The 14,291-nt window shown below is 30.4% G+C and overlaps 1 protein-coding gene across 1 annotated transcript in view; it reads right to left on the reverse strand.

Moving 5' to 3' along the window:
- LOC113376847 (trafficking protein particle complex subunit 10-like) overlaps positions 1-14,291 on the reverse strand; it is a 44,204-nt gene that overhangs the window by 15,675 nt on the left and 14,238 nt on the right. The window contains 5 exon segments of the mRNA XM_026616917.1: positions 1,429-1,869; positions 3,751-3,983; positions 6,711-6,896; positions 9,760-9,972; positions 13,159-13,458. Of these exon segments, the coding sequence (XP_026472702.1) occupies positions 1,429-1,869; positions 3,751-3,983; positions 6,711-6,896; positions 9,760-9,972; positions 13,159-13,458 (1,373 nt within the window).

The following is a 14,291-nucleotide window of genomic DNA, read 5'->3' on the forward strand; positions in this document are numbered from 1 at the left end:
GAAAATAAAAAAGGACTCTACTGACGAATTAAATTTAGAATATAAGAAAAAATGTAGAGACAGAAATGGAAAAGAACTCTACAGACGACCAAATTTAAACTTTATAAAAAATTTAAAACTGAATTTGAAAAAAAAGGACTCTATTGACGAGCAATTTTTATCTAGAAGATAAAAAGAAACTTTACTGACTTGCAACATATTGTTTTTTTATATACAACAATTAAAAATATTATAAAAGAGGACTCTACTGACTAAAATACAAAAAAAATCAAATGTTAAGGGAAAAAGGACACTACTGGCAAGCATAATAATTTTATATAAAAAAATTAAAAATAAAGAACTCTACTGGTAAACAAAAATAAATAATATTTACCATGAGGGACTCTACTGCCAAGCAAATTGTACGGTGTCTTATAAAATGAAGACAAAAGGAACTCTACTGACAAGCAAAAAATGCAACAAATAGAAAAAAACTCTACTAGTGGACAAAATACAATAACAAGGTAAGGACTCTACTGACGAGCAAATTAAACTCGGGAAAATATTAGTATGATAAAAAAGGGATTCTACTAACAAGGAAATTTATAGAAAAATTGTAAAATTTCATAATAGAAAAAGGGACTCTACCGACGAGCAAAGTTAATTTGGATAAAATTAATTTAAGTTAATTTGTCCAAATAAAAAAGAGAGTCTACTGACGAGCAAATCAAACTTGAATTTAAGAAAAGGGACTCTACTGACGAGCAAATTTGATTTTGATCTGGAAAGTAAAAAAAGGGACCCTACTGACGAACAAATATAAAAATCGTAAAAAATCGTATACGATAAATGTTAAAAGTTAAAAGGACTCGACTGACGAACAAAAAATGTGATATTTAGAGAAAAGTACTCAACTGCCAACCCTTGTACATTGCCTTATAAAAGAAACTGTACTGACCAGCAGAAGTCAATTGCAAAAAATATAAAGTCTACTGAGAAGCAAAATCTATAAGAAGAAAAAGGAACTCTACTGCTAAAAATAAAAGGTGTACTTAAGACTAAAATTCAATAAAAGGAAGAAGGAACTTTACTGACGAGCAAAAAAAATAATAATGAAATAAATAATAAAAATAATGAAAAAAATTCTACTAATGAGCAAAATAAAATATTAAACAAAATTAACTGGCAAGCATATTAAAACAAAAGTGAATGGAAAAAATGTTGAAACCAAAAACTCTAAAGAAAAAAGAACTCTACTAACTACTAACACTAAAATGCTAAACAACAAAGACTGTACAGATAAGCAGAAAATGACGTATAAAATATTTAGAACAAAAGGACTGTACTGATAGACAAAAATAAATCACAAAAATAAAAAAAAATCTGGTGTATAAAATTCACTAAAAAAAGAAAAGAACTCTACTGACTATGTATAATATAATTACTTACATATTCCTTAAAACTTTACTATCACAGCCCTCCTCATCCTCCGCATCCCCATTAACCCGACTGCTCTTCTCCTCCGCCGCCTTCGGCTTCTCCTCCCTCTTCTTACAACTTTTGTTATCCAACCCTTTTTTAAACTCCAAAGAAACAGCCACAGAATCCGCATAGATCTCCTTCGGAAATCTACTATACAGTCTCAATTCAGTCTCTACGGTCTCGTCCTGCATCACAGTACAGGTATCAGGCAGCATTAATTTTAAAGATTTTATTGTAAAGACATCCGAGAGGTCGGACAGGATGTTCGATTGGGGTTGATCGCTGAGAGAAGTTGATTTTTTCGCTAGTAGTTGTTTTAGAGATTTTGTCATCTCTTCGAAGTAGAAATGACGGACTAGAATTTCCAGTTCTTGAGAGCTCGATATGGCGGCTGATACTCGGATGTACCTGGGGGTAGAGGAAATATGTGTTATTGGATAGAGCTCGTCGAGACCTTTCATTTGATACCCCACATGCCTATATTTGAAGTAAAACTTGTTAAGTTATGTCTTAAACGAAATTCGGCAACCCATTGGTCCACTTTCGTTACATCTCTTGTAACTTTTGAACCGTTAGTCCAAATTAAGTGGAATATTCGGCAAAGTTGTTTTGAATTGAATTATCTATCTTTTGTTTTAATTCATTAAAACCCTACAGCAACTCGGTATACTTTAAAATAACAAAAAATGATATTTGAAATTGAATATATGATTTGTATCTGTTTTGAGTACGATATTTGTATAGTGCTCGTCAAGACCTTTCATTTGATACCCCACATGCCTATATTTGAAGTAAAACTTTCGGACTTATATCTGTCTTCGTGCTATGCAACCCATTGGTCGGCGTTTTATTGTATTTCTTGTAACTTTTGAACCGTTTGTCCAAAATAGATGAAATATTCGACAGAATTGCATAGACCAGAAACAAATATTGCCGGAAAATATTAAAAGAAACAGTGAGACTCTACTAACGAACAAATTCAGAAACTATTAGTAAAATGTCGTCTATAGAAAAGAAACATACTGAAAAAAGAATATATACAGAAAGAAAGCTTCTCGATCAAATTTTAAGTTTGCTTGTTAGTAGAGTCTCTTTTTAATAATCCAGATCCATATTAAGTTTGCTCGTCAGTAGAGTCCGTTTTTATTTTTTAATTTGCTATTTAATTTGCTCGTCAGTAGAGTCCCCTTTTTTTAATATTCCAGATCTAAATTAAAGTTTGCTCGTCAGTAGAGTCCCTTTTTATTTTCAAAATCAAATTTTGAGTTTGCTCGTCTGAAGAGTCCCGAAGAGTTAATATTCTAGATCTGAATTAAAGTTTTGCTCGTCGGTAGAGTCCATTTTTTCAAATTTTCGATCAAATTTTAAGTTTGCTCGTCAGTAGAGTCCCTTTTTGTATATCAATCATCCAAATTTATTTACTCCCTTTTTTGTCTTTTATTTAACAATTCAATTTGCTCGTCAGTAGAGTCCCTTTTTTTAGTTTGCAATTTAAGTTTGCTCGTCAGTAGAGTCCCTTTTTATTTTTCAGTTGCTATTCAAGTTTGCTCGTCAGTAGAGTCCCTTTTTATTTTTCAAATCAAATTTAAGTTTGCTCGTTAGGAGAGTCCTTTTTTTAAATTTGCAATTTAATTTGCTCGTCAGTAAAGTCCTTTTTTATCTTTTAGTTTGCTATTTAATTTGCTCGTCAGTAGAGCCCCTTTTTTGTCTTTTAGATCAAATTTTAAGTTTGCTGGTCAGTAGAGTCCCTTTTTGTATATCACTAATCGAAATTTAATTTTCTGCCTTTTTGTCTTCGATTTAGCAATTCAATTTGCTACAGATTGCTATAAAATTTGCTCGTCAGTAGAGTCCTTTTTTATGCTGCAGATCGAAATTTAAGTTTGCTTGTTTTCTAACTTTATATGTAAGTTTGATTTCAAATGATGAATGAATGAAAATGAATTGAACTCTACTGGTGAGCAAAAGGAACTCTACTGACAACCAAATAAATCTTACAACGTACTTTTATATCATTCTAATTGCATAGTGTGATACACGCTTTAGCCTAAAGCCGCACCCACACTCGACATTTTGTATATAACAGTTGTTTATAACTTTATATGAAGCCGGTTGAGTGTGGTGGAAGCTTTAGTGAAGTAAAGCTTGTTTTAGACTTGAACTTATGCATTTTTGTAACAAATTAATTTGGATTATGTAAAAAAATAATAAGTAATAATGTAATATATATATATATATATATATATATATATATATATATATACATACATATATATCTATTATTATTACCTTTCCAAGTCGTTCATCTTCTTATAACAAGCAGCAAGTTCGAGTTGTGTCTGCACCACCAAAGTCCTCCATCCTTCATCACTAAAAGCCCTTAGGGCATCATTTAAAAATACAATGGCCTTATTCATCTGTCCGATATCCGATGAAAATCTGGCGATATCTAAACCGATCAGCCGAGCGCTTCTAATGCGCCCTATGTGCTTGTAAGTACCCATTGCTAGTTCTGCTAATTCCTAGAAAAGAGGTAATGGAGTCAAAATTACTGCACGGAAGGGATGAACATTGTGCTTTAGGTGTGAAGTTGGGTGGGAATAATGGCGGTTAGGATTTGAATTTGAAATTTGTGAAAGTGTTTAGTAAGAGTGTATTTAAATGGTAAAAAATTAAGGTAATAAATATTTAGACGAGCAAACTAAAAATAAAAAGGACAAGAGGCTTTACTGACGAACTAAATTAAAAAATTAAAAGAAAAGAAACTCTACTGACGAGCAAACTTATTATTAATAAAAAACAAAAAAAGGACTCTACTAACGAGCAAATAAGAAATAAAAGCAAAAACGATTCTAATGATAAACAAATTATAATTAAATGAAAAGGAACTCTACTGATGAGCAAACAGAAAATATTTTTTTTTAAACTGTTTAAAAAACTAGAAAAAGGACTCTAGTGACAAGCAAACTAAAAATAAAACACAAAAAAACCATACTGGTAACAAAATTAGAAATAAAAGAAAAAGGGACTCTATTGACGAGCAACAAATTAGAAAGCGGATTTTCTTACATAATTAGAAGGATAACAAGGATTTCTACTGACAAACTAATTAAATTGCAAAAAAAGATAAAAAAGAACTTATTGACGACCTAAAGAAATAAAGAAGAAGTCTACTGATAAGCAAACTTATTTTCAATCTAGGAAATGAAAAGAGGACTCTACTCACGAAAATTCAGAAGATTAAAAAGGGACTGAGTGACGAGCAAACTTATTTTGGTGATCTTGAGTACAAAAAAGAACACGACTGGCGAGCACGTTTATTTTTGATCTTGAAGGCAAAAAATAGACTCTACGGACGAGCAAATTAAATTGCAAAATAAACGACAAAAATTGGACTCTACTGACGGTCAAATTAAATGCCAAACTAAAATAGAAAAAGGGACTCTACTGACGAGCAAACTTCTTTTGGATCTAGATTCTAAAAAGGAAATTCTACTGACGAGCAAATTAAAAGACAAAAATGGACTCTACTGACGAGCAAATTAAATGCCAAACTAACATTGAAAAAATGGGACTCTATTGACGAGCAAACTGAAAATAAAAGAAAAAGGGATAATAAGAAGGAAAAATAACTCTACTGACGGGCAAACTCAAAATACGAGAAAAAAGGACTCTACTGACGAGCAAACTAGAAGTGATAATATTGAAACTCTAATGATAATATTAAAAGAGAAAAAACTCTACAAACAAGCAAAGTGAAAATAAAAGACAAAAAGGGACTCTTTTGACAAGCAAACTAAAATTAAAAGAAAATTAACTTTACTGAGTAAAAAATTAAATCTTAAAAAGATTTTTATGTTCTGAGTTTGCAAAAAATACAGTAGCATTATTTGCTTGCCAATAAATTTTGAAAACAAATAAAAAAACTATACTAACGAGCAAACCAGATAAAAAGAGACTGTACTGACGAGCAAACATAGAATTGAGATTTAATAATAGAAAATATAGCACAAAAGTGACTGTATTTTCTTATATTTAGGTTTATATTACTAAAGTTTGCTCGAATACTTAATCATTGGAAAGGTAATAAAATTATCTACAAATCTGTATATAACACTTTAAAACGTTTGGAACAAAATTGAATTTAAAAGTATCTTTAAACTTTAGAATTGAATACTGAGTCGTATGACGTCATTTTGGTAAACCAATATGTCTGCTGGTGACACTTTTTCATATTTTGATAAATTCCTGAAATGATTTGTTCCAACATATATATATATATATATATATTATATATCATTAGAAAGCTGATAAAATCATCTACAAATCTGTATATAACACTTTAAAACGTTTGGGACAAAATAATATTAAAAAAATTGTTTAAACTTTATAATTGAATAACAAGCCGAGTTGAAACAAAATTACTGCACGTAAACGTTGAAAATTTTGTTGTAAAATTATTTAAACTATACAAATCGAATACAAAATCGTGTACATGTAAATCTATGTCTGCGGGTTACATTTGTTTACGTTTCGTTAAATTTTGTTATAAATTTGTTTAAACACGTATATATTATTATACATCATTGCAAAACTAATAAAACTATCTACAAATCTGTTAACTTTTCAAACAAAATAATATAATAATAAATCACTGTATTTTCTTCTGAACTTTTCTAAGAATAAATCTAACATCTTTTCTAAATCACGTTTGATGAGCTCTTCAAGACATATCGTTTATTCCAGAATATAATAATTTGAGTATGCTTTACTTAAACGTGTCTACTAAAATATCATATAATAAACTTGATGTATTTTGAACAAAATTCCGAAATAATAATATAATGCATAAAAAAGGTTGAAAAGTGCATTTTAGGTATACAATTGTTGTAGTATAGGAGGCAGCAACGTTTTCAAAACAAGCAAGTTGCTACCTCCCGTACTATTGAGATTTGAAGGATTTTGTTAATAATTTGTTTGCATAAATGTATATTGCTATATATCGTTAAAAAGCTAATAAAAGTATCTACAAATCTGTATATAACACTTTGAAACTCTTAGAACAAAATTATGTATGGTAAAAAATATTGTTAAAACTTTATAATTGAATAACAAACCGAGTTACTGCACGTAAGCGTTGAACAAAATACTTTGAGTGTGAAGTTCGCGCGTTTGAATTAACCGTTAAAATTCAAAATTCAAAATTCAAATTTCAAATATATTTAGTAAAAATATTGTTTAAACTTTACCAAATAATGTCTCTGAAAAGCATCATTGGAACTCAAAGCCTCCTTCAGCTTATCAGTCGGCGACGGCTGCTGCTTCGTACCAGGACAATCGCCCATTCCTGCTGAAAGGTTGACGACGGCATGAAGTTGCGTTGAAGTAGGACTGCAGCCTGGCATCAGGCCGCAGAGTTTACCCAGAGATTTCAACTAAAATAGTAAATAAATATTAAAATTAAAAAAATTATACTAGTAACGTATTGTAATTAATATGCGAGATAATTAATGTTGATTCTAAAATAATTTCCAAGAAAAGTGTAAAAGGTCAAGTGTGAAACAAGCTTTACGTCGCTAAAGCTTCCAACACACTCAACCGGCTTCATATGAAGTTATACACGAGTCACATATACAAAATGTCAAGTGTGAGTGCGGCTTTAAGCTAAAGCGTGCTTCACACTATGCAATTAAAATACAAAATAAAAAATAATATATGACGATGAATCTTCTGCCAAGGTAAATAAAAATATTGCCCTTTAAGTTATTTCCAGCTTCTAAATAGAACTGTACTGTCTAGCAAAGTGTAAATATCATGAGAAGGACTCTACTGACAATTTGAAACTTTGAGTTTAGTAAAAAGAACTTTAAAATTACATATCGATCTAGACTAGAAAATAAGAAGGGACTCTACTGATGAGCAAACTATAATTTAAATCTGGAATATAAAAAAAAGGAACTCTACTGACGAGCAAACTTAAAAATTGATTTAAAAGACAAAATGAGACTCTACTGACGAGCAAACTTCAATTTAGACCCGGAATGTTAAAAAGGGAGACTCTACTGACGAGCAAACTTAAAAATTGATTTAAAAGACAAAATGGGACTCTACTGACGAGCAAACTTTAATTTAGACCTGGAATGTTAAAAAAGGGACTCTACTGACGAGCAAACTTAAGAATTGATTTAAAAGACAAAATGGGACTCTACTGACGAGCAAACTTAAGAATTGATTTAAAAGACAAAATGGGACTCTACTGACAAGCAAACTTTAATTTAGACCTGGAAAATTAAAAAAAGGGGACTCTACTGACGAGCAAACTCAAAATTTGATCTAGAAGATCGAAAAGGGACTCTACTGACGAGCAAATTGAATTACTAAATAAAAGACAAAAAGGGGAGCGAATTAACGACCAAATTTGGTGTCAAACCAAAAATAAAAAAAACTCAAATTTTAATTCTATTTCATTATCTTTTATTTAATTGACTCGTCAGTAGAGTTCTCTCTTTATCTTGTTTGTTGCCATTTAATATGCTCGTCAGTAGAGTCACATTTCTATCTTTTTTGTTCATTTTTCTTCAAATCAAATTTGAAATTGCTCGTCAGTAATCATCTATTTTCATTTTCAAGTTTGCTCGTCAGTAGAGTCTCTTTGTTTCATTCTGCAGATCACAATTAAGATTGCTCGTTAGTAGAGTCCCATTTATAACTTTTCGAACAAAATTATGATTGATCGTTAGTAGAGTTTATATTTTTCGTTCTGTAGATCATAATTAAGTTTGCTCGTTAGTAGAGTCCCTTTTTTATTTTTTGGGTTAAAAGTAAGATTGCTCGTCAGTCTCTGAAAAGCACAGTAGAGTCCTTTTTTGTTACGGACTAATAATAAAATTAAATTCCTAATAAATAACGAATTTATATTTGCTCGTCAGTAGAGTTATTTATTCATAAGCAAGCCGTAATCAATAATGATAAAAACTATTGAAAAATGTGAAAATGCCGACGAGCTAAGCACAGTCTAAGTGAAAATGTCGCACAGAATTATTTGCAAATGCGTTGTGACTATGCGGGAGCGATTTTTCAATTTTGTGTAAATTTAGGCAACTATTTTTTAAATAACAAGATAGCAGTAATAATGAAACAATTACAGTATTTGTATTAATAATATATTTGTAAACGTTTAAAATTTCTCGAATATTTCATTACGGTACGGGAAGTTCCAGCAATTTGCCTTAAGGCACGATGCCATACACCGCTAGTTTAAATTTTTAATGTAAAAAGGGACGAGCAAACTGAATTAGGATTTGCAATTTAAAAAAAAGATGACTATACTGCTGACCAATCAGCATATTAATGTGAAAACAAAGAAAGGATATTTCTGACAAGCAAATACAAAAAAATCTACTGATTTGCAAAATAAATAACAATCTTTGAAACAAGAAATGGACTCTACTGACGAGAAAAATATATATAAACCTGGAAAAGTAAGAAAGGACTCTACTGAAGAGCACATTAAATAATATTCAACAATACAAAAAAGGAAGCAAAATAAATATCAACTTAAAATAACAAAAAAATGACGCACACAAATTTAATTTGGATTTAAAAAACAAAAAGGTACTCTACTGACGAGCAAACTTAGTTTTGATTTAAAAGACAAAGAAAAGACTCTACTAACGAGCAAATTAAATATCAACTTCGAAAAACAAAAAAAAAGGACTCTACTGACTAGCAAACTAAATGTCGATCTGGAATTTTGAAAAAAGACCTTACTGACAAGCAAACTTAATTTTTGATTTAAAGGGACTCTACTGATGAGCAAATTGAATAACAATATGAAATATACCAAAATAGATCTTTAACGAATAAAGCAAAATTAATATTATACTAGAAAATTAGAAAAGGACTCTACTGACAAGCAAATTGAATGTTGAGCTATATGATGAAAAATGGACTCTACTGACAAGCACAGAATTATTTTCGAATGCGTTTAGACTGTGACTGTACGGGAGCACTTTTTCAATTTTGTGTAAATTAGGCAACTATTTTTTTATGAAATTGAATTCGAAATGAAATGACGATTGTTAATGCTCTGGAGATAAATTGATTTATTTAATAGATTCACATTAATTTGCTCAGATATAACAAACAAGATAGCAAAAATAATGAAAGTTACAGTATTTGTTATTAACGTTTAAAATTTCTCGAACATTTCATTACAGTACGGAAAGTTCCAGCAACTTGCCTCAAGGCACGATGCCATACACCACTAGTTCATTTATTTATTTATTTATTTATTACCTTATCGCTAGCATAAGCCCACAAATCAGCCGTGTACAAAGAATACTGCTCCACGTGACCGCTGTTATTAAATCTTTCGCAGGTGTGCAGAACTTCCAGGCAGCATAAGAAGACCCAGCAGGCTGCTGCGCCTTCTGGAGCAGAATCTGCAATATCTAATAACTCCAGTTCTCGAACAGTATTGTGGAGGAAAGGTAGAGATCTCTGCGCAATCTGGATAAAAGATAAGAGAAATAATTAGTTATTGATTTAAACTAGGTGTAAGTGGTATTCTGTCTTTTGAGTATGATTTTTAGATAGTGCTCGTCGAGACCTTTCATTTGATACCCCACATGCCTATATTTGAAGTAAAACTTATTAACTTATGTCTTAAACAAAATTCGGCAACCCATTGGTCCACTTTCGTTACATCTCTTGTAACTTTTGAACCGTTAGTCCGAATTAAGTGGAATATTCGGCAAAGATGTTTTAAATTGAATTATATATAATTTGTAAAAGTCTACGGCAACTCGGTATACTCTAAAATAGCAAAACCATAACATTATATAATTTGTACGGAACCCCATTGGTTTGTCAAGTCTGTTACAAAGATATTTATCTAGTGCTCGTCGAGACCTTTCATTTGATACCCAACATGCCTATATTTGAAGTAACAAACAGTTCTGCATCCCATTGGTCTACTTTTTATTAAATCTCTTGTAACTTTTAAACCGTTCGACCAAATTGCTAAGACCAGAGACAAATACTAGTGGAAAATGTTAAAAGAAAAAAAGAGAACTCTACTAAGAAGGAAATTAAGAAATTATTAGTAAAATGTCTCTCGAACAGTATTGTGGAGGAATGGTAGAGATCTCTGAGCAATCTGGATAAAAGATTTATATAGTTAGTTGTTGATTTAAACTAGGTGTAAGTGGTATTCTGTCTTAAGATTTATGTTAAATTATGTTTGGATATGATTTTTGAATAGTGATTGTCGAGACCTTTCATTTGATACCCCACATGCCTATATTTGAAGTAAAACTTCTTAACTCATATTTGACCCGCTGTACTATTTATATTGTTTGTGTATTTATTATTTTATTGCTTGTAACTTTTGAACTATTCATCGTAGACAAGTGTAATATTCGGCAATATATTACAAAATTAAATGATGTTTAGTACTGTCTAATATTGTGAAGCTCTATAGGGACTCTTTTTACACAAAAACATGTTTTGAAACAAATAAATAGAGTTAGATTTCAAATATATATTAAATATGAAACCTTATTGGTTTGTTAGATCTGCCACTATGATATTTGTATAGTGCTCGTCGAGACCTTTCATTTGATACCGCATATGCCTATATTTGAAGTAAAACTTTCTGAGTCTGTCCTCGGGTTCTGCAACTCAATGGTCGACTTCTGTTACATCTCTTGTAACTTTTGAACGGTTTGTCCGATTTGAATAAAATATTCGGCAAAGTTGTGTTAAATTGTATGAGGTATAAGATTGTTTAATATGCTGAAGCCGTTTAGTAACTAGTTATATATGTTTGTGTATCTATTTTGGTTTGTTGTAAAAGTTACTATGATATATGAATAGAGCTCTTCGAGACCTTTCATTTGATACCCCAAATGCCATATGTGACGTCACAACATCTTGACCCGCTGTACTATTTATAGTTTGGCAACCCATTGGTCCACATTTTATTATATATCTTTTAACAATAATTATATTAATTTTATTTATATTTATATCAAGAACGTTTTAAAAAAGAACTCTACTGACGAGCAAATTAAATTTGGATATTTGAAAAAAGATTAGGAAAGAAGGGACTCTACTGACAAGGAAATTCATCTTGTTTTTGGCATTTTATTTTGGCAGAAATATTGGAATAATATTATGAAAAAGAGACTCTACTGACGAGCAAAATTCAATTTAAGGTGATAATGTAACTGCAAATGTTCAGACAAAAAGTTTTTTCATCTAAACATGAAACTACTCTACTGACGAGCAAATGACAGAAAGTGTTGAATCAAAAAAGATTCTTTTCTAAATTCGGATTTGACAAAAGTGTTAAAGAAATGTTACAAAATAAGGGACTCTACTGCCAAGCAAAATGAATTTAACTAAAAAATTGTTAAAAATGTTCAGGAAAAGGACTCAACTGACAAGCAAACTAAACTAGGACTACATTAAAAGATAGTTTGGAAAAGTTTTTGATATTTTAAAGTATACAAATTTTCTGTAACGTTTCTATACCAGACAATATTAAAAACAGTTATCTAACAATGTGAGATAAAACTTTTTACTTCAAATATAGGCATGTGGGGTATCAAATGAGAGGTCTCAATAAGCACTATCTAAATATCATATTTACAACCTTTGGAAACTATTGTACAAGTTATATAATCATTTTATATAATATTTACTAACAAACAAGTTTTTAAAAATAGCTATTTTAATTTAAAAAAAGACTCTACTGATTAGCAAATTAAACTTGACAAAACATATTGAAAAAGCTTAGGAAAAGAAGATTTTATTAATTTCAGAGAACCATATTGCTTTGTTTGGGCCATCATTATTTTATTTTTATAGTACTCGTTGAGACCTTTCATGTGATACCCTACATGCCTATATTTGACGTCATAGCATTTTGATTCACTGTAGAGCAACCCATTGGTCCACCTTTTATTATATCTCTTGTAACTTTTGAACCGTTTGTCTAAACTAACTAGAATATTAGAAAAATTTATTCTTAACTAACGATCTATTATTTCTTATAATATATTAGAACTCCACAGCTACTTGGTATACTTTAAAATTGCAAAAATAGATAGTAAAAATCAGATAAGATAGTGAAAAGTGAAAAGATGATTTGTACGGAACTCTATTAGTTTGTTTAAGAGGTCACTATTATATCTGTATAGTGCTCGTCGAGACCTTTCATTTGATACCCCACATGCCTATATTTGAAGTAAAACTTCTTAACTCACATTTGACCCGCTGTACTATTTATAGTACGACCACTCGTCAGTGTGCATTTATTTATTAAAACTCGTGTGTCTGCCGGTTACATTTTTTATATTCCGTCAAATTTCTCTAACGATTTGTTCTAACATATATATATTATTATATATTATTAGAAAGCTAATAAAATTATCTATAAATCTGTATATAATATTTCGTAACTTTTGATACAAAATTATATTAAAAAAAAATCTTAAATTTTGTAATTGAACACCAAGTCCGCTGGTTACATTTTTCCATATTCCGATAAATTTCTTCAACACTTTGTTCCAACATGTATATACTATTATACACGATTAGAAAGCTAATAAAATTACCTACATATCTGCATACAACACTTCAAAACTTTTCAAACAAAATCATTAACCAAAAATCATTTATCATCCTCACCTCCCAAGGTTTGAGTGTCAATAACAACATAGCGCACTGTCTCTGGAACAAATAGCTTCGAAATTCCAGCAAAGAAGCCTCGCAGGTTGCAATCAGGTCTCGTTCCTGCTGATTGGCCGAAGGTGACAACCTGATGCCCTTCCAGGCTTGTAAGGGCCTCTGAAAACTGGCCAACCAGGCTGGACCATTCGAAATGTGCGAATTCAGGACGAATTGGGTGAAAAGGGCATCGAGTTCGTCGTATTGGACGAGGGCGTCTTCGTAGAGGCCCAGCATTTCGAAAACGAAGGCCAATTCTTCCTGGAAAAAGATAATGGATTAGATAGGTGATTTTTTTAGCTTTCTAATGATATATAATAATGTATATGTGTTTGAACAAATTGTCAAAGAAATTTAGCAAAATGTAAAAAAATGTCGTGATGTACAAAGGCAGTTTAAATATTTTTTTTAACATAATTTTGTTCCAAATGTTACAAAATGTTATATACAGATTTGTGTATAATTTTATTATCATTCTAATGACATATAATAATAAATACGTGTTTAAACAAATTATTAACAAAATTTATCAAAATGTAAAAATGTCGCCAGAAATCCTGGCATTTTGGTAGAAAATTGACTCGGTGCTTTTAAAATTTTTTAGAACAAAATTTTGTTTCTGACTATTTAAATTGTTATATGATTTAATATGTTATGATATGATTTATAGATGACTTAATTAGCTTTCTGATCTTATGTAACACTAAATGAATGTTTAAACAAGTTAATAACAAAATCGATAAAAATACACAAAAATGTAACCGGCAGATATCTAGAGTTGAAATTTAATAAAGTCATACGATTTGTATTCAGTTTTAAAGTTTAAACAAATTTTTTTCACTAAAATTTTGTTCCAACGGTTACAAATTGTTATATACAGATTTGTAGATGATTTTATTATCTTCCTAATGATATATAATAATATATACGAGTTTGAACAAATTGTTAACAAAATTTGTCAAAATATAAAACAATGTAACCGGCAGACATATTGGTTTACCAGAATGACGTCGCGCGACTCAGTATTCAATTCTAAAGTTTAAACAATTTTTTTGCAATAATTTTGTTCCAAAAGTTACAAATTGTTATATGAT

Source organism: Ctenocephalides felis, unplaced genomic scaffold (assembly GCF_003426905.1).
Source record: "Ctenocephalides felis isolate EL2017-DRISC unplaced genomic scaffold, ASM342690v1 CF-g0.4_SCAFFOLD_01886, whole genome shotgun sequence".
In the NCBI taxonomy this organism is placed as follows: domain Eukaryota; kingdom Metazoa; phylum Arthropoda; class Insecta; order Siphonaptera; family Pulicidae; genus Ctenocephalides; species Ctenocephalides felis.